Genomic DNA, 26,629 nt, shown 5'->3' on the forward strand with positions numbered 1-26,629 from the left:
TTTCTAGCCTGGCACCTTAACCACTACAGCAACCTGACTCTAGTGCCCAGAATGCTGCTGCTCATACTATTCTGGACCTTATTTTGTCCCACCTCTTTTATTACCAACTGTTACATCGGTTGGAAATTTGAGAAAGGGAGCAACACCAACTGATGGTGTTGGCATATCATGCCCCAAACGCGGGCACACCCACTTAGGTGAAAAATCTCCTGGTGGTTCATGTACCTCAGTGCACAGCCCAATGATCAGACCACGGTCATTTGGGTCTACCCTGCACTAAAATTGCTACATTATGGTTAAGAGCTTCTTCTCAACTGGTTCCATTCTTTGGAAGGATTGGACTTAAAAGACTTTAAAAAGCCCTAAAAATGCTTTTTCCTGGACCCCTATGAAGTTGCTTTGAGATAAACAAATGCTTACCTGCTACTTTGGATGTATAGAGGTTAGTATTATTATACATCATGAAACATTTAGTTTAGAAACTCCTTATATTGTAATTGATTGGAATACATTATTGTATCAACTGTTTTAGTCTGTCTATACTGCACTTAGTTATAAGTGCTTAATAAATAAAACTATTATTAGTACTCCTCGCTGTGTGGGTGTGTTTCAATAAATAAAAATGTTCAGATCTGAAAGAAATGCTGTCTGAAGCAGGATCTCATTAAGCTAAAGCTTTAACTACTAAGACAGTAACATCACCATATTAAATTGGCACCTCACAATCCATAGTTGAAGTATGATGTACACCTAATGGGGATGATCTGAACCAGTAAGGGTTAAATGGGAGTAAATAAGTAGAGTCAGAATTTTTCCTTGGAGACTGAAAGATTTCAAAATGTATTTGGGACTTGGAGATACTGAGATATTTTGAGCCTTGAGACAATTTTGAGAACTCCTGAGTACATGTATTTCCAACTTGATTCAGCATTTCTAGAGTTGTTGGGTATGGGGAAAATATATGTATCCACTATACATTTCAAGGAGGGCAGTATGTCAGCAGATCAGGAGGGGAAAATCTCATCCCATCCTGGCTTAAAGCTAGCTCTTAAAACCTTGTTATATTCAATTTGTGAAACTGTGACACCTAATCCCTGTGCAAGGGAAGCAATTATGCCCCACAAATTTCTGCTTCACCCTGAAATCCAAGCAGCATTGGATCAGAACAAGGAAATGAGCCATGAATCAAAGTGTAACATGATAGTTTAGACTTTTTGGCACTCTCCCATGAAATAGCAAATTCCTGATGGGACTTTTTTTGGATTTAGTCCTACCATTGGGGGAATATTGCAATTGATTTATATCCAGTTGTGATAATAGCAGGAACACAAATAATTGTACTAGGAGTTACTGTTTGGGGGAACACACACAGGCCAACAACTATGAACGTGCAGGAAAAAGGAAGATATTGATCTGATGACAATGACCTGGTGAATGTTCATGACTACAATATTGCCTGTAATACTGTATGTAAAGATACATGGCATTGACCTGTAGCATTAGGTTAAATAAGTAAATTTAAGAGATATTAGTATAAAAACAGAACATACTAGTACTTCTTTCTTGTTTTCAGTTTTCTATGATTTTACTATGAACGATTTAGGCTTACAAAATTATAGTATACAAGAAGGATAATAGTTCATATTTTGTACAAGTTAAGTAATTTTGATACACAAAGCTTCTGGTTTTATTATAATAATATACAACTGAAGTTTATTTACAATAGAAAAAATATATATAAACCACAATTTAAACATTCTGCTACTGGCAGCTTCTATATTTCAGGAGGTAGCTTTAATTAACAAATATGCACTGAAGCCACATTTCCCATCAAGTGTTCTACCAAATAATTTACAAAGAAATTCTTTTTATGCACACTATGTACAGTTTAATTTTCCTAACTGCAATTCTAATGTTAATTATTTAGTAAAAAAAAATGTGCCAGAATTTCTGGTTTGGCAGTTGAATTGCTCTCACTTAATATTTTGTTCTAAAAAATAAAAGATTTAGCTTATGCATTCATAATTTTATGATGCTCAGACTTCAAACTAAGGGCATTAATTAAAATTATACTTTGTAATTGAGAAAAAGATTCTTAATTCTAAAATGCAATGATCTGTGTATCTCCTTGCTTCCCCTTTTAAGGAGGGTCAAGCCTGGTTTCACATTTCTGTAATATAACAATGGAACAGAAGATCCTAAGTATAGCTACCTTACATTGTTCTATCTCTAAATTTCTGAACATCTCAATGTCTTTTACTCCTATAAAACCTATTCTACTTGTTAATATAGTCTACATCAGCCCTTCCTGTGTACCTTCCAGATGTGTAGGACCCCCATTCTGAGAATTCCTAATCTGCATCTGGAGGGCACCAAGCTGGGGAAAGCTATACTATGTGCTGTAGTTTCACACAAAATGATACTGTCTACTTAAAAGATTTTCATCTACACAAAGTAGAGTTAGATTCTTTTTTGCTGTCAAAAGAATATATAACCCAACACACACATGTAAGTTTAAAGGATGATGGAGAATTCTGTTGCCTTTGTTAGGCAGGCATGAGAATACCCACAGTATGTCTGCAGCCCATTTTCCAATGTATACAGCTGAGAACATCCCCATTTTGGAGGCTAGAAACGATTATAATGACAGAACTCCAAAATAATCTCAAGATTGTAGGAATGTTCTAATAGTATATATTTGAATCAAAGGTTAAATATTAGTGCAGCAAACCTGAGTTTGATGTCCATGTAAGTATGCAAAAAATCAATTTCAAACTGTTTTCAAGCAGTATTCTCTAGATAAAGGTAACTATGTCAAACTACTCAGAATATACTATAGGGGTGATAAGTATTTGACTGAAATAAATATTTTTAATTATAGACAAATTAGCCCATAATTTGACTTAAGAAAACACAGAATGTTTTGTCTGTATTTATCTCACAGTTGCATATGGGAAAAATACTCCCATCTTTTGGCCCTGCAGTAAATTGTCCTGAGATTCAGTCAAAAATGCTATACAAAAGTTAGCAACACCCCCCCACCCCAGCTCCAAAAAAAATCTATAATATTCTTTTGTATTGTGCTTATTTATAAAAGTTATCAGGATCAATATCACAACAGAAAAATGAAATTACAACTGCATAACATGGAAATAAGTCTAAAACATAATATATAGTTGCTTGCAAAAAGTTTTAAAAAACCGGATTACAAATTTTGGTTTTCTAATTATTTACAGTAAGAGCAACAGCTCTTATTTTAAATGTATAGTTCAGGGTACTTAGGCCTACATCCCTTATTTATAATTAATATCATACAATGATTAATAAAAGTGCTTTCAGATGAAAGAGTGAAACAGGCATGGTCTATATGAAACATTATGCTTCCTCCTTTTTAGCATATGGTTTGCTTTCAGTCTTTAATCCTCGGGGTGTTGTAGGCATAACGAACTAATGGGAAGCCTCTGCTCTGATAAAAACAAGCACGTCCACAGGCCTGTACTTGATCTGAACTATCCGATACAAATGAGTCTTCTTCATCAGCGTAATCAGAATGGGCAGACTGCGTACCACAATCTGACCAACAGCCATCAGGCCTTTGACAAGGCACTATGGTCAGAGCAGGACAACTGTGAGATTTTACTAAATGTTTACATGGTGCAGGCTTGGATATAAGAAGTGACTCACAACATTCACACATGGTTAAGCTGCCCTGCAAATGTGTGTACATGCCACAGTCATAGTAGAAATCGTGAGTCCTACATCCAGTTTGTGTATTGACAGCAACTGTTCCAGTCCCATTCCTCTTGGTGATGTGCCATCTCAGTAATTTCCAATCTTCCTTGAATTTGGGGTTGAAGAACACATATAAAACTGGGTTCAAACAAGCAGGCAGTGGGAAAAATATCAGAGTGACAGACTTCATAATTTCAGGGCTTATAGTGATTGCAGTGATGAGTGGAGCGAAAGAGAAAAATGCAACAGGGCAAAAAAAGATGCAGTTGGTGAAGATTAACCAAGCAACATGTTTAATCATGCTAGCTTGATTGTTCTTGGAGAGATCTTCCTTTTCTAGCTTGCAGTAAAGTTTTGTATAAATAACAGCCATTAGCAAAAAGGCTAATGAGTTAAGCAGCACTAGTGTAACCGTGAAGCCCAAAGAGGGGGCTTCTTCAGTAGGAAAGGGTAAGCAAAGGGGTGACCCAGAATATTCTCCTTTATGGAAGACTGGCAAGCATGCTGCTATCAATGTACACAAGAATGCAAACATGGCTGCAATTCGAAAGTGGTTCTGATGGTTGCTTTTACCCTTTCTAATGATTTCCTTGGCAGACAAGCTCCGCTCAATAGTAGCTAACAGAAGGAAAAAAATGGCCCCTTCTGAAGAGAATATGGCCAGAAACCGAGCCACCTTACAGCCACTGCCGGTTTCCCACCAAATACCGAATTCAGCAAACCGTCCCCAAGAAACTGCATCCAGGAAAGTTAATATACCCGTGTAGATTCCCATCAGTAAATTAGAGATAGAAATCAATCCAATGAACAATTTGACAGAAGGAAGTGAAGTAGAAGCAACAAATATACTTAAGATGACAAGCATATTGAAGAATAAGGCAACCAAAAAAATGAACCAGACTGTAAGACGAATCATCCAACTTCCCAGCAGGTATTCACATGGCTTGAAAGCACCTAAAACAGTGGAAAAAAAATGTGCTAAGAAAAAAAGATTGCCAGCATAGTGTGATATAACAGACAAGTGTCATTTCTGAAAACAGCATAAGGAACTTTTACACTCAAGATTAGATTAATGGAAAAGATATGCAGGTGGAGCAATTTGGTAAGAAAATATTCTTGAAGTAACAACAAACGAAGACACACTTGACAAGCTATTTTTATGACCAATGTGAAATAGATCAAAGTTGAGTTTTATGACCAATGTGAAATAGATCAAAGTTCACCTAAACAACCGACTTGCACTTATATGGCATATAGGCATATGCTGATTTGAAGGTTTCTTTTCCGGCAACCTGTTCTGAATTGTGTTTTTAAAATATATTTCTTTACGGCACTTCTAAATTGCCCTTCATCAAGTAGATTCTAGCACAGCATTTGATTACCAAAAATTACACAAAAATGAAAACAACATCCTTCCCCAAAAAGGTATTAGATAGCAGTAAAGAATTATATAAATTATGATAAGCACCTTTTTAAAAAGCCACTCGGCTATCTTCAAGATGGATTTTATGCCCTATGATCAAAATGTTGGAATAAAAATTGTAGTAGTAGTACTAATAGCAAGAGCAGCAATGATAGTACTGATTATCACTGGTCACTGATAAATTATTAATTTAGGAGTTTATCTCATAGTTTTTGTGCTCAAATTGTGGAATCAAAATGGAGGATACAAATGCAAAATAATCAAGGCTTCACTGCAGTGTTTATTAGACTGTATGTACTGGAGGGGGACCCCACTAAAGGTTAGTGGGAGACACTCCCCCAGAGGCAAAATGGGTGCCCTGATATTTATGTAGTTCTACAAGAAGGGGAAGGGAAAAGAACGCATATGCATACATATTCATATGATGATGCAGGCATACCTAAATAAGCAATACTTCTCAAGTTACTTTCTGCCCCTCTGTTATCTGCTATCTACAAGGAAAACAATAGTGTCACAGAGAAGAAACAAATTAGTTCAAGATGCCAAATGCCAGGAAGAAGGCATCCTCCCTCAAGATAGATGCCTAAGTTGTTATGGGGATGTTTGTGATAAGGAATTTAAAACCAGCCTAGTTCATACCAGCTTCAAGGATGCTGCACATTCCTTTATATTTCAATTTTATTAAGGCGATCCCATTCATCTGAGGCCTCTAAAAACTTGCTTCTTTCACCCAAAGGTATATTTTCCTTGTAAAATTGTTTCATATTTTGGGTAGTCCAAAGACCAATGAAGAGCCACCTGCATTTTGCTTGCTCCACATTTGTTATAGTTGGTGCACAATATTACAACCAACAACACTTCTCTCTTCCAAGGCCATCCAAGGAGATATCTGAGCTTCCTTTTTCCTTTTTCAAACCCTACACTCACTGCACAGATGCAAAATGTCAGTAAATCAAAACTGTATAACTGTTATATCTGTATTTCACATTAGATGTCATCAGTAGGGCATACTATTCCTCATTTATTTAAAGGAATGTATAAACTCCCTTTCTAGTTTTTTTTTTTTTAAACATGATAAATTACAATGCAAAGACAAGTCATTTTGCAACACAGCAGCTATTATACAGGAAGATATCTGAAAATATGCAGTTTACTTTTTTAAAGGGAAAACTATAATAGTTGGTTAAAAAGTATTAGCTCATCCCAGGTCATCATGAGTCCGACCCATATAACTGTCACACATTGGACATGTCCTTTATCTCAGAGCAGATGACATGTGATCTGCTGTTGTGGAATATTTCCATTAATCCCTGAGATCATTTTCTCAGAACAGCTAGGTTGACTGGAAACACTAGCCTCCACAAGAGATCAGGCCAAGTCAGATAGCTCATATCAGATGCCTGATTGGATCCAGTTTCCAGATGGCGCTTGGGGAATTTCCCAATGATCTGAAGACAGCTGAATGCTTCGTTGACCTAGCTGAAGATATAGGTAGGAAGGGTGCTAGACAGGACATCTCCCAAGTAGCCTCTTCATACTTGCAGATGCCAGAAAGCTCCTTGGCATTCTGAGGAGTTCCAGGAAATTCATGCTGGAGTACTAGTATAATTTTTACTGTAGTTATACCCTGCATTTCTGATATTGTGTGTTATTGTTATGACTGCATAGGCTGAAGCTGTTGCTTTTGTACCCTGCTTAAAGAAACCTTGACTGAAGCAGTTTATAAATTCATAAATGAATACATGTAAAATAGACAATATTAGTACAATTAGTATTGCTGGAGGAGGAGGAGGAGGAGGAGGAGGAGGAACAGTAGCAGCTGTGGGCCCCCTACTTTACATACTGGGATGACTTTGCTATGGGTTTTTCTGTATACCACTTAGACTCGCAAACTAGTTTTAGTTTGGAAAATTAGAAAACAAGCTGCTTGCCAATTCTTCATAACTCTCTAGTTCTACTCTTCCACTTAGTAAAAACAGGGAAGAAAGTGGGATGATATTGCACATATTCATACTTCTGTTACAAAATCTATTTTGCATCTGCTTCCAAACCTCTTGAGCAGTAGCACTCAGTTAGAATACACAGAGGCCAAGGGAACTGGATATCTAAAGATGATAAGAATGTAAAAGATTAAGCAGAAACCTCAGGGCAGGAAACACAGCTGGACAGGATGACATTACTCTCTGGAAGCAACTGCATAATGCAAAACTTGCAGTAAGTACCTGGACTACTGCTTCATTAAAAAATAGATGAGATTGCTGCTAGAAGAAGAATGACAAAGGAAATTATTTTTGATCTATGATAAGTAGGAAAAAACTAACATAAGGAGGATCTTATGGCAGATGCTTAGATTGCTGTAAATGAGTAATGTCTCTGAAGCCAGCAGCATGATATTCCCAGGGATGCTGAAGAAGCTTGCATTTCTTATTTCAAAGCCTTTGTCTGCAATTTTTGAGAATTCAGTCAGTCAGTCAGAGAATTCTGAGAGAATTCCAGGACACAGACATGTTATCTCTGAAAAGTGTAGAAGGACGGATAGGAAATTAAGATTAGATAGCTGGATATTAATAAAGGCAAAACAGATTATTAAAGATCAGTTAGAGAAAAAAGTATGTGCTTTTTATTGAGCCAACCTACATTTATCAACAATTAGTTAATCCAACGAAAAATCCTTATCTTTTTTCCAAATTAGTATGATACATGTGGGAAAACCAAGAATATAGTACATTTTGATTTCAGCATAATAAGCTAGAAGCTCCTCATTATCTCTTTGCTGGTAAAGAAGTAAAATGTATGCTGGATGACACTCCTATATTTATTTAGAATTATTTGGCCACCCATCTTGCCATAGCGACTTTGGGTAGCTAACAACAGATAAAAACACAAATAAAAACAAAAAACAACCAAAACTTAAAACCTATAAAGCCGTGCATATATGTACAAGGAATCAAAGCAACAGATATGAGAGAACAGATATAGCCCAGGGATGTGAAAAGGACCCAGGTATCTTAGCTCATGTGATGCAGCTGCTTAGAAAGCCAATCTTACATTGCAAAAACAGATAGTGTCTGCATCAGAAGAAGTAATTACTCTATCCTGTTATATTCTAGAGTATTATGGCCATGTCTATGTGCTACATTTTAATAAGGCCATTAATAAATCAGAGTTGGGAAACCAAATTCTAACAGGAATAATTGAATAAACTGAATAGGTTTAGACTGAAAAAGAGAAAATTAAAGAGACATTAAACACAATCTGCAAACGTCTGATAATGTCATGCAGAAGGCATGAGAAGTATCCATGGATGCAAACTGGAAAGGAAGCAGACTTTGGATAAACATTAGATGTTAACCGTGAAAGTTGTCAGACAGTGTAACAGATTGCTTTAAGAAGTAAAAGGGTCTCTCACTAGGAATATTTAAGCAGATGCTGAATGGTGTAGATGCATCCTCTATTGCACATCCTGTATTGTGCAGGAAAGCAGGCAAAATGTCATGTGAGGTCCCTTTCAAATGCATGAGACTATGACAAAAGGTGGACAACAAAGAAAACTACCTGTATCCTTTATCACGCAATTAATTATATACATAATTAAAGCAAGCATCTATAATGTGAGATAAATTTATCAGACACAGAAGGTGAAATGGACATAGCATCTTTACCTGTTGTGGGGGTACAGTGAATTACTGTTTGGCCTGGTTCTTTCTTTTCAACACTGCTTAAGTCATCTACATCTGGTACACCTAGATTAAAAGGACAGAAAATCAGGTTGAATTCTGTCATGCTTGATGTATTTCATTTTTTAAAAAATGCAACTTAAGACACTAACATTTTTTTCCTTCAAGTCAATCTTGACTGCCTGGAAAAGTCCCAGCAGTTTTCTTGGCAAGATTTTCAGAGGTGGTTTGCCATTGCCGCCTCCTTCCTAGGACTGAGACAGAGTGACTTGCCCCAAGGTCACCCAACTGGCTTTGTGCCTAAGGCAGGATTAGAACTCATGGTCTCCTAGTTTCTAGACCTGTGCCTTTAACCACTACACCAAACTGCCTCTCTCACATTAAATTAGGATTCCTTAAAGCAGGAGTAAGCAACAGAGTGTTCAGGGGCATTGCCATAAACACCTATCAAGCCCTCATTAGAAATTTGTAAAAAGATAAGCAATGAGAAGCTAACATTCTGTAAAATGAAGTATCAGGCTTCAGCATATTCTTTATTTACAAGAATGTGTTTGGGCCACTCAGATCCTACTAGTATTCTTTAAAAAATAAAGGCGATGGGTGCTACACCCCATGACCCTTGCTTCTAGGCTCCTGCCAGAAAAAAAAATGACAAAAATAATCTGGAATGACAGGAAGTATCATAGTAGAGCGCAGCAAGGGATAACCTTACCTGTTTGCATTCTGGCAAATGAATGATTTTTAACTAGCCAAACATTTTACTACTTGAAGAGGTGAGGAAGAAAACTTGAAAAATTCAGTTACATAAGATTCAAAATTCTCAGTAACTTACATGTAGAAAGGCTACCAGTGTCTTCCAAAACAGTTATATAATGGAAAACAATTTCCCTCATGATTTGCACCGTGGAAAATCATGAATTTTTTCCTATTTAGTTCCTTCCAGATATGATAGATTTGAATCGCTCTGTTTCACTCAGCACAGCCAAAACCCATGCTAACAGAGACATTTGGGAGCTGAAATCATACAGGTTTGGAGGGAGCCAGGTTGGGAAAAGCTGGCATAAATCACGACACAACATGGAAATATATTCAAACATATGCGTATTGTTAAGTAGTTATCCTCCTTCAAAGATGTAATTCAATTATTCCATGTAATAAAAAGAATTCTGACCAGGCCCTGATATGCTACTTACATGCTTTTGCTTCAGTATTTCAGAACAGAAGTATTATACACATCTATCCCCTAATCATGGCAAGCAAACACATGGATTACCGTATTTTTCCGACAATAAGACGATACTTTTTTCTAAAATCCTTACACTAAAAATTGAAGGGCATCTTATTCAAGGAAGTAAGCCGAGGAGAGAACCGCGCGGTTGCAAAACTGCCCATACTTTGTCTCTGCAAACAGGCTTCCTCCTATTTCTAGCCTCCAGTCATGAGTGAAATAGCTTGACTCTGCAAACAGGCTTCCTCCAATCACGAGCCTCCAATCACGAGTGAAACTGCCCATACTGTCTCTGCAAACAGACTTCCTCCAATCACGAGCCTTATGTAACTGATGTCAGCTGATGCTGAACAAACCAATTGGAGGAAGTCTGTTTGCAGAGACAAGCTATCGGCAGTTTCACTCGTGCTTGAATGTAATCAGTTATGCAAAAGAGCATGGAAATAGAGCTGCAGAGAGACGGTTTGGACCTCCTCCCACCGAGTGTATCAGGTAAATGTTACCTAATTACTAAATAAAAATGTATTCTGCACTATCTTTAAAATATTCTTAATTTTGGGTTGGAAAAGTGGGGGGCATCTTGTACATGGAGGCGTCTTATTGACAGAAAAATACGGTACATAGCCCTAACTGATCTCAACCATTAAATGATATAGAAACAAAATCTTCTGCATGTATTGATCAAATAGGATACTTAGCACATACTGTGCTAGCACAGTTACATCCCTTTAAATTTAAACAATCTGCATATGCTATGACTGTATTGGAGCACTCACCCTGATTATTTAAAATTGTTCGACTCTGATTCTGGAGGCTGGGATCTTCAATATTGGAATTCAAATAAGAGTCACAACCCCAGAAAGGACAACATTGGTAGGCATAAGGAACAGACAGAGATCTGGAAGTTTGAAGAGAACAATATACATATATATATATATATATATATATATATATATATATATAATTTAACATAGTTGTATCTTGTGGCACATAGCAGTATACATTCAAGTTACAATAAAATCACAGTAATAAAAATAAAACAACAACAAGGACTTCATAGCTATATGCCCACAATAAAAGGCATAATTTCAATTTTATAGAATAAAAAAACCCAACTACAGTTAAAACACAAAACATTATTAGGGGAGGAAGATTAATATTGAAAAATATGTTCTTAACTAATTATTGAAGATGACTAAAGAGGAAGTGGACCAAACTTCTAATGTGAAAGTGTCCCATGAGGCTGGTGCCATCACTGAAAAGGCCCCAACCTAATTGTTACCAGGCATACCTCCTTCTGTGTCAGCACCTGGAAATAAAATCTTTGAGAATGATCATCGTTCCCAGTCTCTAATATACTGGAAAGCTCCCCACGCAGGTAAATGGCCAAAGCTGTTTATATGTTAAAAGAAGCATCCTGAATTTGACTCAAAAATCTACAGGAAGCCAGTACAATTTTGCCCAAATAATATGCTCGAGCCAGGATATCTGACCAGGACCTGGCTGTCACATTCCGAACCTGCTGCAATTCCTGAGGTTCCTTTGAGGGCATCCCCCAGTACAGTACATTATAGTAACTTATCAGGAAAGTAGCCATTGATGGTCATAGTGGCTGGGCCAGACTTTTCCAGTAAGAGATGTGGGTGGTAAATCAATCACAGCTAAAAATAGGGGCTGCTTAAAATCACACTAGCATAGACATTCAGAGACAATGCAAGGTCAAAGAGAACCTCCAAACTGCATACCTGGCCCTTTGGGAGAATATAACCACATTTAGAGCAGAGTCTCTTCCATCTGGTTGAAGTCTTCCCAATAGGAAAAAAAAGCTTAACTAATTATTTATTTCACTACTATATTTCTATGCTGCCACACTCTGAAAGGACTTGTGATGGATAACACTTAAAACACCAATCATCAACAAGCACTACTTTAAATAGCATTATATATAATATATTCACACACACACACATCATATATTCAGTGATAATATCATTAAAATATAAGCTATCAAATAATAACAACAACCAAGATCTTAATTTCCCAATAATCTCATGTACAGACTGTTGCACTAGTCTATACAAGAGGTGATAAGGGTGTGAGTCAATGTCACTTGGACCTCCCTCTTCAGGAAAACCCACAACTGGTACATCGGCTAAAGTTGGGCAAAGGCCTCCCTGGATACAGCTTCCACCTGCCTGTCTAGCACTAGCTGTGGGCCTAGGAGAACCTCCAAGTTGTGAACCTGCTCCTTCAGGTAGTGTGCTATCCATTCAGAGTCACCACTGGAGAAGATAGGATGCTAGACAGTTTCTGGACAAACAGTACCTCTGTCCTGCTGGAATTCATCTTTTAACTTTTTTCTCCCATCCAGATCCTGACACCCTCCATGCATCATGTCAGGACTTCTACTGCAAACCCAGGGTATACATGTATAGCTGGGTATCATCAAGATACTGTAGATACTGTTGTAGAATTTCTACCAAACCCAGTAAAAACACAACATAACCGGAGAGAATTTGCTGCAGTGTTCTTTTTCCTGATACCAAGGGTCAACCAATCTCTAACAAAATGGAGAATTTGAAGGCAAAAGACTCAGCTAACAGGCTGTCCAATTTAGATAATTTGGTATTTTTACCTTAATTATGTGATGACATATGCACTTAAATATGGTTATGTGCACATTTTGAGAATGCATATTTTGCCCATCTTACTTCCTCAAAGCAATTTAAACTGTTTTTGACTGCTTCCAAGACTTGAAAAGTTCGTGTGTACATGTTCAGCTCCTTCATACAATGATACAAAACTAGTAATAGGAAATGTGTGAAGAGAAGAAACATATAATCTACCAGCACAACCAGTCTGGGTACTGTCCCATGCTCAGGTCTGAATTTGACTGAAAAAGATCCAGATACTTTGCTTCCTCTACCACACTTTGCAGTTTAGTGAAAGATATTAAAAGTGGGGGACAGAAGTGGGTGGGGGGACTCACAGAATGGAACCTTGTAGCTTCCCATACTCAAAGACTGATGGGTTGGGTAGCAATCATCTAAGACTACCTTCTGGAACCTACCCTCAAGATAGGAAGTGAAAAGCTGTGCCCCTGATTCTCAGGTCATGAAGGTGATCTATAAGGACACTATGGTAGCATAATATCAATGGTGCCAAAAGCTGCCAAACGATTCCAGAGCACAAAGGGTACATTATCCAGTGGCACAGTTGCATTAACAGCCCATCCATTAGCTTATATAGTTTGCACCCTCATTACCTTTGGGACCATCTGCTACAAGGGGAATCCAGCCAGAGAAGACATGTAAGTAACAGTTCCACCCCAAGATCAAAAGAGCAAGGGGTTCATAAGATGGCCCTCTTAACAGCAGCCCCCTCACTATGGAATACTCTGCCTCTGCAGTCAGATGACTTCCACACTTTTGTTAATGGGGAAGAGGATAAAAACAAGGGTTTTTTTGGGTCTTCAGAAGGGAGGGTTCTCAGTAATCAACAGCAGTAGAGGAAGGAGTTTCTCTCTCATTTACTACTACATTGCAATGTTATAATTTTAATACTGTAAGCTGCTTAGGATCCAATGAGTAGGCACTAAACAAATTGTTATAATAAACAAACAAGAGTGAAACCAGACTGAAAAAGATCTGGAAAGTCAGTTTCATCTGAAATGCCTGGAGATGTTCACCAACACCTACTCACGCCACCTTGGCCAGAAAAAATAAGTTAAAACCTGGCCCATAATTTTAAAAAGAGGGGGGTCTACTGACTTGTTTTTTCAACAGAAAGTGTATCACTGCCTGCTTCAAAATAAATGGCATCATCTCAATTGAGGAAGGTTTTAATAATAAATCGTAACATTTCCTCCATAGATCTGTTCTGGCCAGTAGCCAAGGAGAAGCTAGATTTATAGAACATGTGGTGGCCCAAAACTCCTCCAAGCATGCTAATCACGGCCAGAAGATGCACAAGAGTTAAATAGGTTCAATAAAACTGGACAATCAAGTATGCGGACCTCCTCCCTCATGCTTCCACTAGTCACGTTGCCAAACTGCTGGCAGATGTGAATAATATTCTCAGAGAAAAAAAATCATGAGGTTTTCATGGTTAGCCACCAAAGACTCTAAGAGGTCTTCCACAACCCTCTTGGGTTATGTCAGCACCCATACCACCAGAAGAGCTTCCTTGGGTGATTTTCTGCAACTCAACAGTAGCAAAGAAAAACCTTTTTTTCCCTCCCTCCTTGCATAGTGTAGGCCTTCCAAAACATGTTATACTGCAATTGGTCATATTAGCTTTTAGATTTCTGCCACTGGTAGCCTAGCCATATGCTTGTCTGCTTCACCACCCACAGTTCTTCACTAAACCAAGGAGATTAGCAGTTATGATGAAGAGTCACAAAGTATTTAGGAGTCAGTTAGTCAATAGCCTTAGTTGGTCATTCCAGCCTGCTACCAAAGGCCTCAACTGAAAGCTATGGAATAATGAGCAAATTCTGGAATGCCATAGGATCCGAAAGCCATAACTGATGGGCCCTTATAATTAGTCCATCCATGATAAAGGGGTTCATGACAAGGGGGTAACTACAGGCTCATCCACCCATGGAATACCTTCCTCAGTGCAGAAGACCTAGTCCAAAATGTTCCCTGACAGAGAAGTGGGGACAGATATTATCTGAAATAGGCCAAGGGAAGTCACAGTGACCATGAACTAAGCTGCATTCAACAGGCTGAAAATTGAAATCTCTTGAGTACCAAGTTGAGACTCAACACCACCTCTAAGACCAGCACTACTAGCTCAAATAGGAAAGCTTCCGAGCAGCAGGATATCTAGTACACCATCAGGATTCCTGTCCTGTTTTGCTCACTCTGCTCTAGGTACACACACTCAAAGAACCCTTAGCCTATGTCACTTTAGGCCTTGTCATGAGAATGGAATGGGAATCCTTTACAATGATGGCAACTCCCCCCTCCCCCAGACCCACTTCACAGTTCTGCTTTAGAACACAGAAACCAGGTAGGAATATCTGGGATTAGATTACACTGTCCAGCTCACCCAACCAGGTATCTGTCACACATACCAGGTCCATATTTTCACCCCAGATCACATAACTGACAAGGTAGGTCTTATTCACCACCAATTTGGCTTTTAACAGGAGAACTAACTGATATGGGTTTCCCCCCTCTCCTCTTTAAGCAGCAGCATTTCTTGAAGCAGAGATTTGTTTTTGTGTTTCAAAATATGTTCTAAGAAAATCTTGAGGTTAAAATTAATGTTGAGATTTCCTAAAGGTTGATTTTATGTTAAAGAAAAAGGATAGAATCCAGATTTATATAAGCTAAAAGTTAAGAAAAACTCATCTGATTGTAATCCAACATTATGTTACAATGTTGTTATCTTTAGGCAAGCAAGGTGTTTTGTGAAATCATGTTGTTACCTGTGCACATTGAAATGAACATTCATCAAGTTGGCTGGAGAGCAACACCCTTGCGCAAGTGAATTCCCAGGAAAGCACAACACTAAGCCCACATCTGTCATCCTTATTGTTCTCTCAGGTTACATGAAATTCTGCATGCTGCAAGTCTGGATTTCCTACAATGTGCCTCTCTCTTAACTAATTCAAGGAATGCCAGAAATATTTATGCATTCAGAACAGGTTAGACCCATATTTTATATTATTTTTAATTATGTCCTGTCATATTGCTTACAGCTATAAAAAACTAATAATTCCAATTAACCTTAAACATATAACAATGAAAAACACCACTATTAGAACAGTAAAAAGTTATCACTGCTAAAAGAAATAGGATATTAGATCAGCTAATAAATCCCTCTTTCTCTGTTAGCTGGAATAAAAATCCATTGACCAGTTTCCAAATAGTGTGAATACATCTAGCCTGCTGGGCTTCTCCAAAATGAGTCTTCCATAGAAAAGGTATAATGGGCAGAAGGAATAATCTTGAGGAATAAAAAGAAGAGCCACAACCAAGACAACAATCAAATAAAAGAAATCTGAGGCAGAAGTGTAATTTGAGAAAGTCTCTCAGACACAACCCTCCCTAGTTCTCCTGAAGATAAAGGGAGGAAAGGGGGAAGCACATTCAGACTTGCAAGATTCTGTTACTATAATCTTATAATAAAAGTTGTATTAGCTTGTGTATCTTTGGTTTCCAAGTCTGGCCTACCTTGGAGGGCTGACAAAAGGTATTAACAACAGAGCCTTATCCTTTATTTCTTCTGAACCAACCTTAATCAAGGAGAGAACTCAATACAAGTTGTTTTCTGAGAATGTTCATGTATTTGGTATAATATACTTGTGTATACTTGTCATACTATTTTCTTGCCATAGTAGATTGAGCAGAAACAATGGATGTTGGGAGTCACACTGTACTTTTGAAAGTAGGTAACCTCATTGCATCCAATAATTGTGCTGACAATGTCAGTGTTAAATATTTATAGTCAACCATTGTTCTTTCTTACCCTGAGTAAGAAATGAAGGAAAAAGATAAGGAAAATATTAAAGCATGATTAAAAATACATTATTTCTTGCTCTAAAATAATGAAGACCTGATGAAAAGCTGAAGAATCGTAACAGTTGTGATCTCCTACACCCAGATACCTTCTCCAATATATTGTACATTCCTATTCTACATACAGTACCAACTGGAAAATGTAATTTTTTTTTCTTCATGATGGACACACAGGTCAGAAGCTTAACTACATCAGAGTCAATATGCAGCTCTACTCAGTAGAGTATACTGGTGCCAATACTTTATAATGCCAGGTACTACTTTATCAGCCAGAACTCAGTTTTGAGTACTGTTCTATGAGCATACGTAGATTACAAACTTCCCCAAAAATATACTGGGAATTTGTTTACAGATTCCTACTTGCTCCCTCTATATTTGGAAGGTAAAACTGATAAATATTATCTTAAGATTTTCAATATGAAACATAGGTAAAGTGAATTATAAATGTCAGTTATGTAGTAGACCTTTTGACACAGCTAAACCATTCATACTGGTCATACTGGTCTGGCATCACTTCTCTATGTCCAAACCAAAAGTCTCACCGATAGATACCATTTAATTGGAAATGTCAAATATTGGATGAGGTATATAATTAATGTAAAATGTGAGTTTTATAACTGCTAGAGACTGAAGAACTTGAATAAGAAGTTAGAACTCTTAAAAAAGGGAGGAGGGAGGGAGGGAGGGAGGAAGGAAGGAGGGAAGGGCTTTCTTGTAATTCAGCCTATAACAATCTAGTTCATTGTAATTTAGTCACTGGCACCAACTCCCCAAAAATTCAGAGGTCTTTTGCAGCCCAATTTGGAAATGAGAAGAATTAAGCGCACAGACAAAAAATGCAAAGCAAGCATGGTACTGCTGAGATACATTCCTTTCCATACAGGACACTAAGTATACAAAATATTGTGCATATATAATCAATCTGAATCAAGAACAAGAATGCAAAATCTAATTGCAGTATTCCTCACTGTATGGTTTTCCACTAATTTTTCTCTCTTTCTTTGCAGCTAAACAGAGGTGAGTTTTCTAAAACCACAAAATGAGTTCTATTAAAAGATGGATATATTTTCTGGAACAGGCCATATCCCAGCCCTTCTCAGAGATACATATTTTAAGACACAAATATACTTATCACATTTATTTGGTGATTTAGCCTTTCATTCCCTTGCTGCTGGATAAGCAATGGAGAAGGGTTAAGCTGGCAAAGTTTGATTTGGGAAAGGCAGAAACAGTATGAGCCTATATTTAAATTTTGATATATATGGAAGGATAAAGAGTTTTGCCCCAATTTAACTTCACAACAGATTGAGCATTAGATTAGTTTCCTACTAGTAAGCAGAACATGGGAAGCCTTACAGTGATACATCACTAAAAAAGAATAGTGGTTTGGGGGCGATTCTGAGTTCTGCAGGGATTTTAAGGGTAGAAATTGGAAGAGTTTATCTCCTAGATGGCTTGCATTTCCATTCTCAACTTATTTTTTCACTTTTTTTAGCCAAAACCTGAGCTATCCAAATTTGCCCATTTCTTACCTCCTAATTTCAGCACCATGACCTTAGGATGCTACAAGAGCCCCAATAAGATGCTGGGAAGCATATGTGGCCCCAAGTTGCTAAATCTATGTTAAGTCACAGTTCCTGGTGTGGCAATTCAATTAATTTGGTTTGTACAGCATACCTCTAAACATGAAAAATGCAAGAAGAGTGCTTGCCAAGAAACACTGTCATCTTAACTGAACAGCCAAGATTTGGGGAAAACAAGTGTAACCTAAAGGGAACAACTGTATAGTTAAAATATGAGGGTTCCAACTTAATTATTGACTTACCTGAGATTCATGAAGTCCTTTGGTGATAATTTTTCTTTGAGTTCACCATTGCCTATCAGTTTAAGTTGCTTTAATCTACTCAGACCTCCAGTTGGAAATGAAGTCAATGCATTGAAGCTTAAGTCTCTAAAAGGATGGTGAGAAAAAAATAAATATGAGGGGAAAAGGAGATACTAAATAGTTGAACATGCAAAACAAAAATGAAAGAAATAGCAAGCAATTCTACTGGCTAGATAAGAGAAAGGTTCTACTGCTGATCCTAAAAGCAGCAATCTAAATTTTTGTTTATAGTATTTGTAGTCCCCCAGAAGCTTACAAGGGCATATGTATAACAAAAAAAAAAGTTTAGGTGAGAGATTAAGGCTAGCACAAGACTACCTAGTTGCATGGCTGAGAAAGGATTGGGACCTGATCTCTTTTACTGGATTCCACTGACTTTAAATTTCCTGTTGCCATTAACATGAATACATTCATTTTGTCCAACAAGCATCTTATCCAACAGGCAAAGCCAGATGATATTTACCAGTCTCCTTTGCTTTCCCATGCTAGCAAAGGCTGTCATTTCTGACAACACAGCAGGTGTTGCCAACCTGGCAAAGTATAACTGTCCCATGCAGCCAGTCAGCTAAATACAGCAGTCACTAGATGGGGATGTAAGGAGTATGAAAAGGACTATAAGAGGATATCACATAGGTAGTTTAGAGAAAAAGGGAAAGTCTATTGTATATGGGCTGATTAAAATTCTCCATTAGAAAGAACTCGATTAGAGTTTTCCATTAGAAATCTTATAGCTTGTTGTCCCATATGCAGAATAAAGAATCTACTCTGGATGGCTCTGGAAATTCCGTGGGGCAAAAAATGCTACAGAGGAACCACAACTGAAAATATTTTGTATGCTTCCTAATTCACTGCAAAACTAAAAGCTGCACAGCTTCAATTGTTTAAAAGATTTATATGGCTGCCCATCTCTTGGCACACAATTCTGGGCAGCTAACAACAATAACCAAACCACAAGCAATAAAAAGATAGATACCATTTAATTGGAAATGTCAAATATTGGATGAGGTATATAATTAATGTAAAATGTGAGTTTTATAACTGCTAGAGACTGAAGAACTTGAGTAAGAAGTTAGAACTCGAAGGAAGGAAGGAAGGAAGGAAGGAAGGAAGGAAGGAAGGAAGGAAGGAAGGAAGGAAGGAAGGAAGGAAGGAAGGAAGGAAGGAAAACTAGGTGTCCAATCCATATCTAAGCCTATTAATCTCTTCAATCCCTGGACTCTGACTTCACTGTCCCAGGGCCTGGGGGAAAAGCCAGCTCTTCATATCTTTACGGAAGGTTAAGAAGGTAACCGGATCTCAAGGGGAAAGGTGTTTCCCAGGGCAGGAGACGCTATTGAAAAAGCACACTTCCTAGGTCCCAGTAGATGGCAACATTCAAGGGAAGGGACCTGGAGCATGCCCAGTGTATCTGATCTAATGGAATGGGCATATACTTTCAGGGAAAGGCAATCGCGCAAATAACCTGGTCCTCTGCCATGTAGGGCTTTAAAGGTGATAACCAGCACCTTGAATTACACCTGGAAAGAAACTGGGAGCCAAGCGCAGCTTGCACAGCAATGGTGTAACATGGCAAACCGAGAGGCGCCCAATTCTGCATGAGCTACCTCATTTTGAACCAGCTGTAACTCTACAGCCCTATGTAGAGCTTGTTGCAATAGTTTAACTGGGAAGTGACCAAGGCATGAGTGACAGTGAGCAAGGTTTCCCAGTCCAGGAATGGGCATAGTTGGTACATAACACATTCCTCCAGCACTGGGGAACACGGAAATGGCATCACCTACCAGGCCAGGAGTGGAGATGTATAAATGGGTATCATCAGTACACTGATGATACCACACCCTGTGCTGACAGATAACCTTACTCAGCAGTTTCATATAGATGTTAAAGAAGAGTGTCAAGAGTCCTGAGGCACCCTACACTGTAGAGGCCTAGGGCTGGACCTCTCCCTCCATCTCCAACACAAACTGGTACTGGCTGTGGGAGAAGGAGAGAAACACTGGAAAACCGTGCCTCCCACTTCCAATTCGCACAGCCGGTGCAGAAGGATACAATGGTCAATGGTATTGTAAGGCGCCGAGAGATCCAGATTCCCTTTGCATGAGATCAGGAAGTGGGGGTACCAATATTAGTCTAGGTTTCCATGGGCTTTTTCAGTAAAGTGCAGTAAAGTATGTGATGAGGTGCTACTTTTCATAGTATTTTTGTTTCTTCTAAATGCAGGATGAATAGTTTTAACATGTTGTGGAAAAGAGGTTTTCAACAAGGGGTTATAATATTTTAAGACTGGAAATGTGCACTATGCTAAGTGGCCTACTTACAGGTTGGTAATAGCACCCAGCGTAGTAAATGCTTCCAAGTTAACCTGGTGGATCAAGTTTCTGCTGAGATCACTGCAATTTTAAAAAGAACTATTGTGTTAGTGATTTACACTGACACTTTCAAATGGTCATTGCTTGCAATTCAGTGATTACATTATGTTTTAGGTCACACTAAATTTCTAACAGATAAATAACTTGAGCTTATCTATATTTTACAATGTCATCATGACCATTTTCTTTACCTAATTCTTTTAAGGACATTTCATTCACTGGAAAGCTTTTCAGTTTAGGGACTATAAACGTTTAAGTTCCATATAGTATGAAGCTGTAATATTCTATTTGTTCTCTTTTCTCTAGGACACCAGCTTGCCTAAAGCAGAAGGGAATTACACCTTGAAGCCTGGGATATAAATAGCTGCTGTCATTGCTAGAAAAGACTCCACTCTGTATATGAAAATGCCTTCATGGACATGGTTTATCCTTATATTCAGATTCCTTTTCACATGACATGTTAGATTACAAAAAAGTTAATTCAGCTGGTTGCCTCCCATCATTGGGTTAAGCCATATGCTACTAGTTTAATGGAACAACTTGCCTGTAACATCTGCATATTATCTTAGTCTACACTGCTCTACAGAAATCGATACTGTAGAGCCTGATTCCCAAGTGTGTGTGTGTGTGTTATTAATCTTTACAAAGTCAGGAAAGCCTATCAGCTTCAGCATTTTTGCTCCAAGCCTGCACTCTGGGACTCTCTGTGGCCACTCAGTGCAGAAATCTATAATTCAAATGCATCAAGGGCCATTTTCATTTTAAATCTCTGTCAAGAAGCAATGATTATTTACTAATTCCATGAGAAGTCAACATAGGTTTTCTGTGTATTGGACTTATTTTGCAGATTTCACTTAGCTAATTAAATTTAGTTTCAGAATACCTGACCTGGCTTTTAAATGTGAGCCAAAAAATAGCTATTTTGGACACATTTGGCCAGTTCAAATGTTCCAGGGATAATTTGTCAGTTTTGGAAGTAAGTCTTCTAGAACAGGAAGATGTTTGTGGTGTTCTGGATGTAGTTCCAGGACATAAAAGAACATTCTTGGGCACACCAGAATATTCCATGATCAGAATACAGAATTACACATATTCCTGCAGGTTAGTTACCTATAACATAAGCCAAAATTTGAACTTTTATAAAGACCATATATAGTATGGCTTCCAGCATGTAAAATGTGTAATATATAATCAAAAAGATGAAAGCCAAGCTTAAAGCAGTTTATTTTTTCATGTGCTTGTGTACTAACTAACATGTTGTGATCTAGCATCTTTACTCCCAAATGATAATCCAGTTTTGCAATGACTTGTCAAAAACTTGCAGCACCTTATATGAGTTCTTTCAGCCTTAAATTTCTGCACTGTGCTGCTTTTTATTCTTTATTCTGAGAAGCCTCACCTTGTCTACTACCAGTGCATTAATACTAAAATTAATATAAGTAAATATTTGTGTTTACCATAATTCCAAAATATGTTAAAAGTGATTTATGAAGTAGTATTTCAAATAATAATCACTTTCTTTTAAAAGGAAACCAAATCATGGAACTATAACATCAGGACTCATATGTTGCACAAGATACATCTCTAGGATCCCACCTGTCCAAGAAAACGTTTTACAATATCATATTGTTTACTGATTATTCATTTGCACTGAGGTAAAACTTTTAACGGGAGGAAAGCATAAGAAGAAGGTTGTACTTAGACAGATTAGATTAGATAGACAGATAGACAGACAGACAGACAACAGACAAGTAAGGAGAGCTGGTCTGGATTTAGATTGATTCTGAATGAGGCTTTTGTTTCTGTTCTGTCTTATTTACAAAATTTTATAGATCCAGATGACAATATCTAATCTGATTTTTTTTCTATTATTACTTCTTTTTTCTTCATTCAAATGCACTTACATACATATTCAAAATATTAAGGTGGAAAAAAGGGAGTATTTATGTACATTTTGACTGGTATTGTGGGTACCATCCCAAGTCTGAGACAGGTAGCCCACAGCCATTTTACTGATTTTTGCTTTGCTTTGGATAAGCAGCTTGCCTTCCAAAACTGAATACAACTGTTCACATTCAAACTTCTCTTAACATTAAGGCATTTGTAAAGAGAGTATACTCACAGAGTATGCAAAGATGTTAGTCCTTGGAATGTATCTTCTTTGATTTCCTCAATCTGATTATGCTGCAAAGATCTGAAATACAGAAATTAGTTATGGGGGAGGATTTTCATCAAGAAAGGGCATATTTGTGTCACTGCATTCTATTCTGGTGAAACAGACTCCCATTCCATTTAACATATTAACTTATCACTAATTACTGCTTATAAAACAGCATGAAAAACCAAAAGAATGATCTCTGAGAGAGAAAGAGAACAAGACAAAAACCCTTTTATTTGTGAGGCTTCAGTAACATAACTGAAAATGAATGGAAATGATTCTGTAATCATGACCTGCAGTGCTTTTGGCAAGTTTCTGTTCCTGCCTGAAAACAACTTAGCATACATTTGCATCCAGTGCACGCTTGTAGCAGTACCTAAAAACAAAGAACAAAGACTGGAGCATTGAGAGGTAATACCTCACCTCAATAAGAGAATATGAACAATCATTAGATCAAGCAAAGAATGTGCTATAACAGGAACTGACAGAAGAAGTAACTCTCCAGACTCAAACAAAGGAGAACATGTCGTGAATAATGACAACCAGAAGTAATAAATACATAAAATATTCTGCGCCCCTGGAACTCAGAAACGTCTTTGAGGCCTTTGCAGAAGAAACAGGCTCTGAACGTTCAGAGGAAGAAAAAGAGGCAGTAATGAGTAGGAGACATGAAGTGATTCCTGAAGAACCAAAATAATGCAGCTATGTCCTACAAGTAGAAAAAGAAAAGAGTTGTGACTAGTGGTTACTTCCCACTAAACATGTACCAACCGGACCCATCATCTCATAGAGTTTGTTGTCTTCCAGGAGCATGGACTAAGGATCTTATGGAATTTTCAAGACTTATAAAATCCACTAATAATTACTGCTTCTTGCTAATCCATGTGGGGAGAAATAATACTACAAAGAGCAGCTACAGCTGTATTATCATGAAGACCTGAGGAGGAAGCTCAAGGACTGGTAGCTCAGATCATGTTCTCATCCATCCTTCCAGTCTATGGAAGGGGATTGAAACAGGAAAGAAAAATACTTCAGATTAACAAGTGGCTTTGCAAATGGTATTCATAAGAAAATTCTGCTTTCTGGACTACTGTCTGAGTTATCTTGATCATGGACTGCTGGCAAAAGAGAGGTTGCATTTCACAAGGACTGATAAAATGTAGTTGATCAAAACATGGTAAGTTTTATTAGGAAGGTTTTAAATTGAATCTTGTGGGAGGTTGGGGATAAAAATCCTGAAGTAAGTGCCTCAAATATACATTTTACACAGTAGAAAGAAGTAGAGACATTGCTGTTTTGAGTCCTACTAAATCATTCAATTAAAAAAAAAGTGCCTCCCAAAATTCATAGTTTTTTATGTTTGTATCATAATGCTCACAGTATAGGAAATAAACAAGATTGGTCTTACTAAGGCAAATATGATACCTAAAACACAGATCCAGTGGGATGAAATGCAGCAACTGAAGGGTACAATTTGTTCAAGTGGAGCAGAAGCTATAGAAAAGGAATAGTACTTGTGCTTTATGTTAATAGTATCCACATCTGCTCAGAAATTGAAGTGAATGAACTTGGGTGATACTATGGACAATGTCTAGGTTAAAATAATTGGAGCAACAAATAAAAGCAATATTACTTTTAGTCTTCAGTTGCCCATTTGACCAAAAAGATGTGCATGCTGCTTTCTAAAAGCAAACTGCAGGTCACTGAAGGAGGTATGAAACAGCAGTGATGAGCTTTTAATTATCTGTTGGAAGAGAAACTCTGGCAAACGTGGCATTTTCCAAGGAATTCCTGACTTACGTGGCTGATAATTTTCTCCTTTGGGGGTTAAGGAAGGTACATGATCCTTGATTTGATATTAACCAGTAGAAAAGAACAGTAGAAGAAGCAGAAATAGCAGGAGCACTGAAGGATAGTCACCGAGTAATGATGAAATTATTGATTTTTATTTTATTTTTTAATTTCTAAATCAAACTTGTATGCCACCCATCTCAGTATACAAGTTACTCTAGGCTCACATTTTACATTAGACTAAAGTTGTGTGTAATTAAATACATATATTGGACTTTCTAAAAAGTAGATTTTAATATATGCAAATCAATATATTCTTTATTTAGTAAGATTCCATGGCAGGAGAAGTTAATGGGAAAAGCAGCTCAAAACAGGTAGGAGTTCCTAAAAAAAAGGAGATACTAAAAGCACAATGACAAACAGTTACAATGGGTAATAAGTGGAAGACAGCAGAAGAAGCCAAAAAGCTTAGTGAGGATCTGAAAATCAAAGGACATATGCAGAAGGGGGGAAAGAGGGACAGGTCATCAAGGAAGAATGCACACAGATTGTATGTATAGAGGTGGTGTCAGAAAGGCAGCAGTTTGGAATAAGCTTAGGTTGGTGAAGAGTGCTAAGAATGATGATAAAGGCTTTTTAGTTACATTCAAAATAAAATAAAGGAAAAATAATTAGAACAACAGCTGTTTATTTTATTTATTACATTTATATCCAATTGCAATCTAACAACTCTTGATGGCTTACATGACTGCTGAAGATAAAGAAAAAGTTTGAAAATGAAAGAATTAAATTTAAGAGAGACATATGTGAAGTTCTTCACTTAGGAAACATAAATAAAATGCAAGGTACTGTGTGCTTCCAACACTACTATAGTTACAATACATTAGCTTCCACAAGAACAAAGAATGCAGTTTTAAGTACAACCATGTGCTATGAATTATAGACCAATTAATGTTTATTTCTTTATTTGTCAAAGCTCTGGGTAGCTAACAATCAGAAATATCACCAAGCCGCCCCCCCCCACACTAATACTAAAGCCCTTCAAAAATAAATAAAACCTTCCACAAAATAAATCAAATCACTATCAAAATTACAGAAAACGCTAAAACAAAAATTTTGATTAATTATATGTGGTCAAGTCTGTGTTGACCCTTAGTGACCAGATAGATAAACCTTCTCCCAGAATACATATATTCTCAAGATTCAAATTTTCAACCATAGCATACCTTCTTCTTTTACTTGCTACGATAGAGGTATACGTTTTATTGCGCTTAGCTTTATTGCCCTTCGCAGATATTATGTTTATCAAACAGCGTTGCATGCTACAGAAAAATCTTTCGTGAAAGGAAGAGTCAACCGATGCGGCAAACTTCATTGTTGTCTTAAGAAATTTTTAAAATAAGGTAATGTACATTGTTTTTTTAGACATAACACTATTGCACACTTAATCGACTACAGTATAGTGTAAACATAACTTTTATATCCACTGGGAAACCAAAACATTTGTGTAACTCTCTTTATTGCAGTATTCGCTTTATTGCAGTGGTCTAGAACTGAACCCACAATATCTCCAAGGTATGCCTATAACCAGATCTAAACTGCTCTTCTGAAGCCCAGAAGGGGAAGGAGCAGACTGAATCTCTGTGGGGAGGCAATTCCAAAATTTGGGAGCAATTATCTAAAATGCCCATTTCTGAGGTTCCATCTGATGGCATTGTCACATACTGTAAGACAGGGCTTAGAAGGAGTTGATACTATTCGACCTGATTGGACAGGCAGATAAATACAGTAGAAGACTTTCCCTGGTCCTGAGCATTGTAGGTCCTTAAAGGTGAC

At 37.5% G+C, this 26,629-nt stretch overlaps 1 protein-coding gene across 2 annotated transcripts in view; it reads right to left on the minus strand.

Moving 5' to 3' along the window:
* Positions 1-1,568: 1,568 nt before the first annotated feature.
* LGR4 (leucine rich repeat containing G protein-coupled receptor 4) overlaps positions 1,569-26,629 on the minus strand; it is a 106,325-nt gene continuing 81,264 nt past the window's right edge. Inside the window, exons 13-18 of one of the 2 annotated variants that reach the window (XM_007434567.4) lie at positions 22,967-23,038; positions 20,794-20,865; positions 18,416-18,541; positions 10,837-10,958; positions 8,818-8,898; positions 1,569-4,686 (exon numbers count right to left, since the gene is read on the minus strand). In XM_007434567.4, the coding sequence (XP_007434629.1) occupies positions 3,410-4,686; positions 8,818-8,898; positions 10,837-10,958; positions 18,416-18,541; positions 20,794-20,865; positions 22,967-23,038 (1,750 nt within the window). In that variant the 3' untranslated portion in view covers positions 1,569-3,409. The remainder of the gene's footprint in view (positions 4,687-8,817; positions 8,899-10,836; positions 10,959-18,415; positions 18,542-20,793; positions 20,866-22,966; positions 23,039-26,629) is intronic. The other variant, XM_007434568.4, reaches the window with a different exon arrangement.

This window comes from Python bivittatus, unplaced genomic scaffold, assembly GCF_059951505.1.
Source record: "Python bivittatus isolate LINGU-HERP-01145 unplaced genomic scaffold, Pbiv_v1 ctg000480_np1212, whole genome shotgun sequence".
Taxonomy (NCBI): Eukaryota; Metazoa; Chordata; class Lepidosauria; order Squamata; family Pythonidae; genus Python; species Python bivittatus.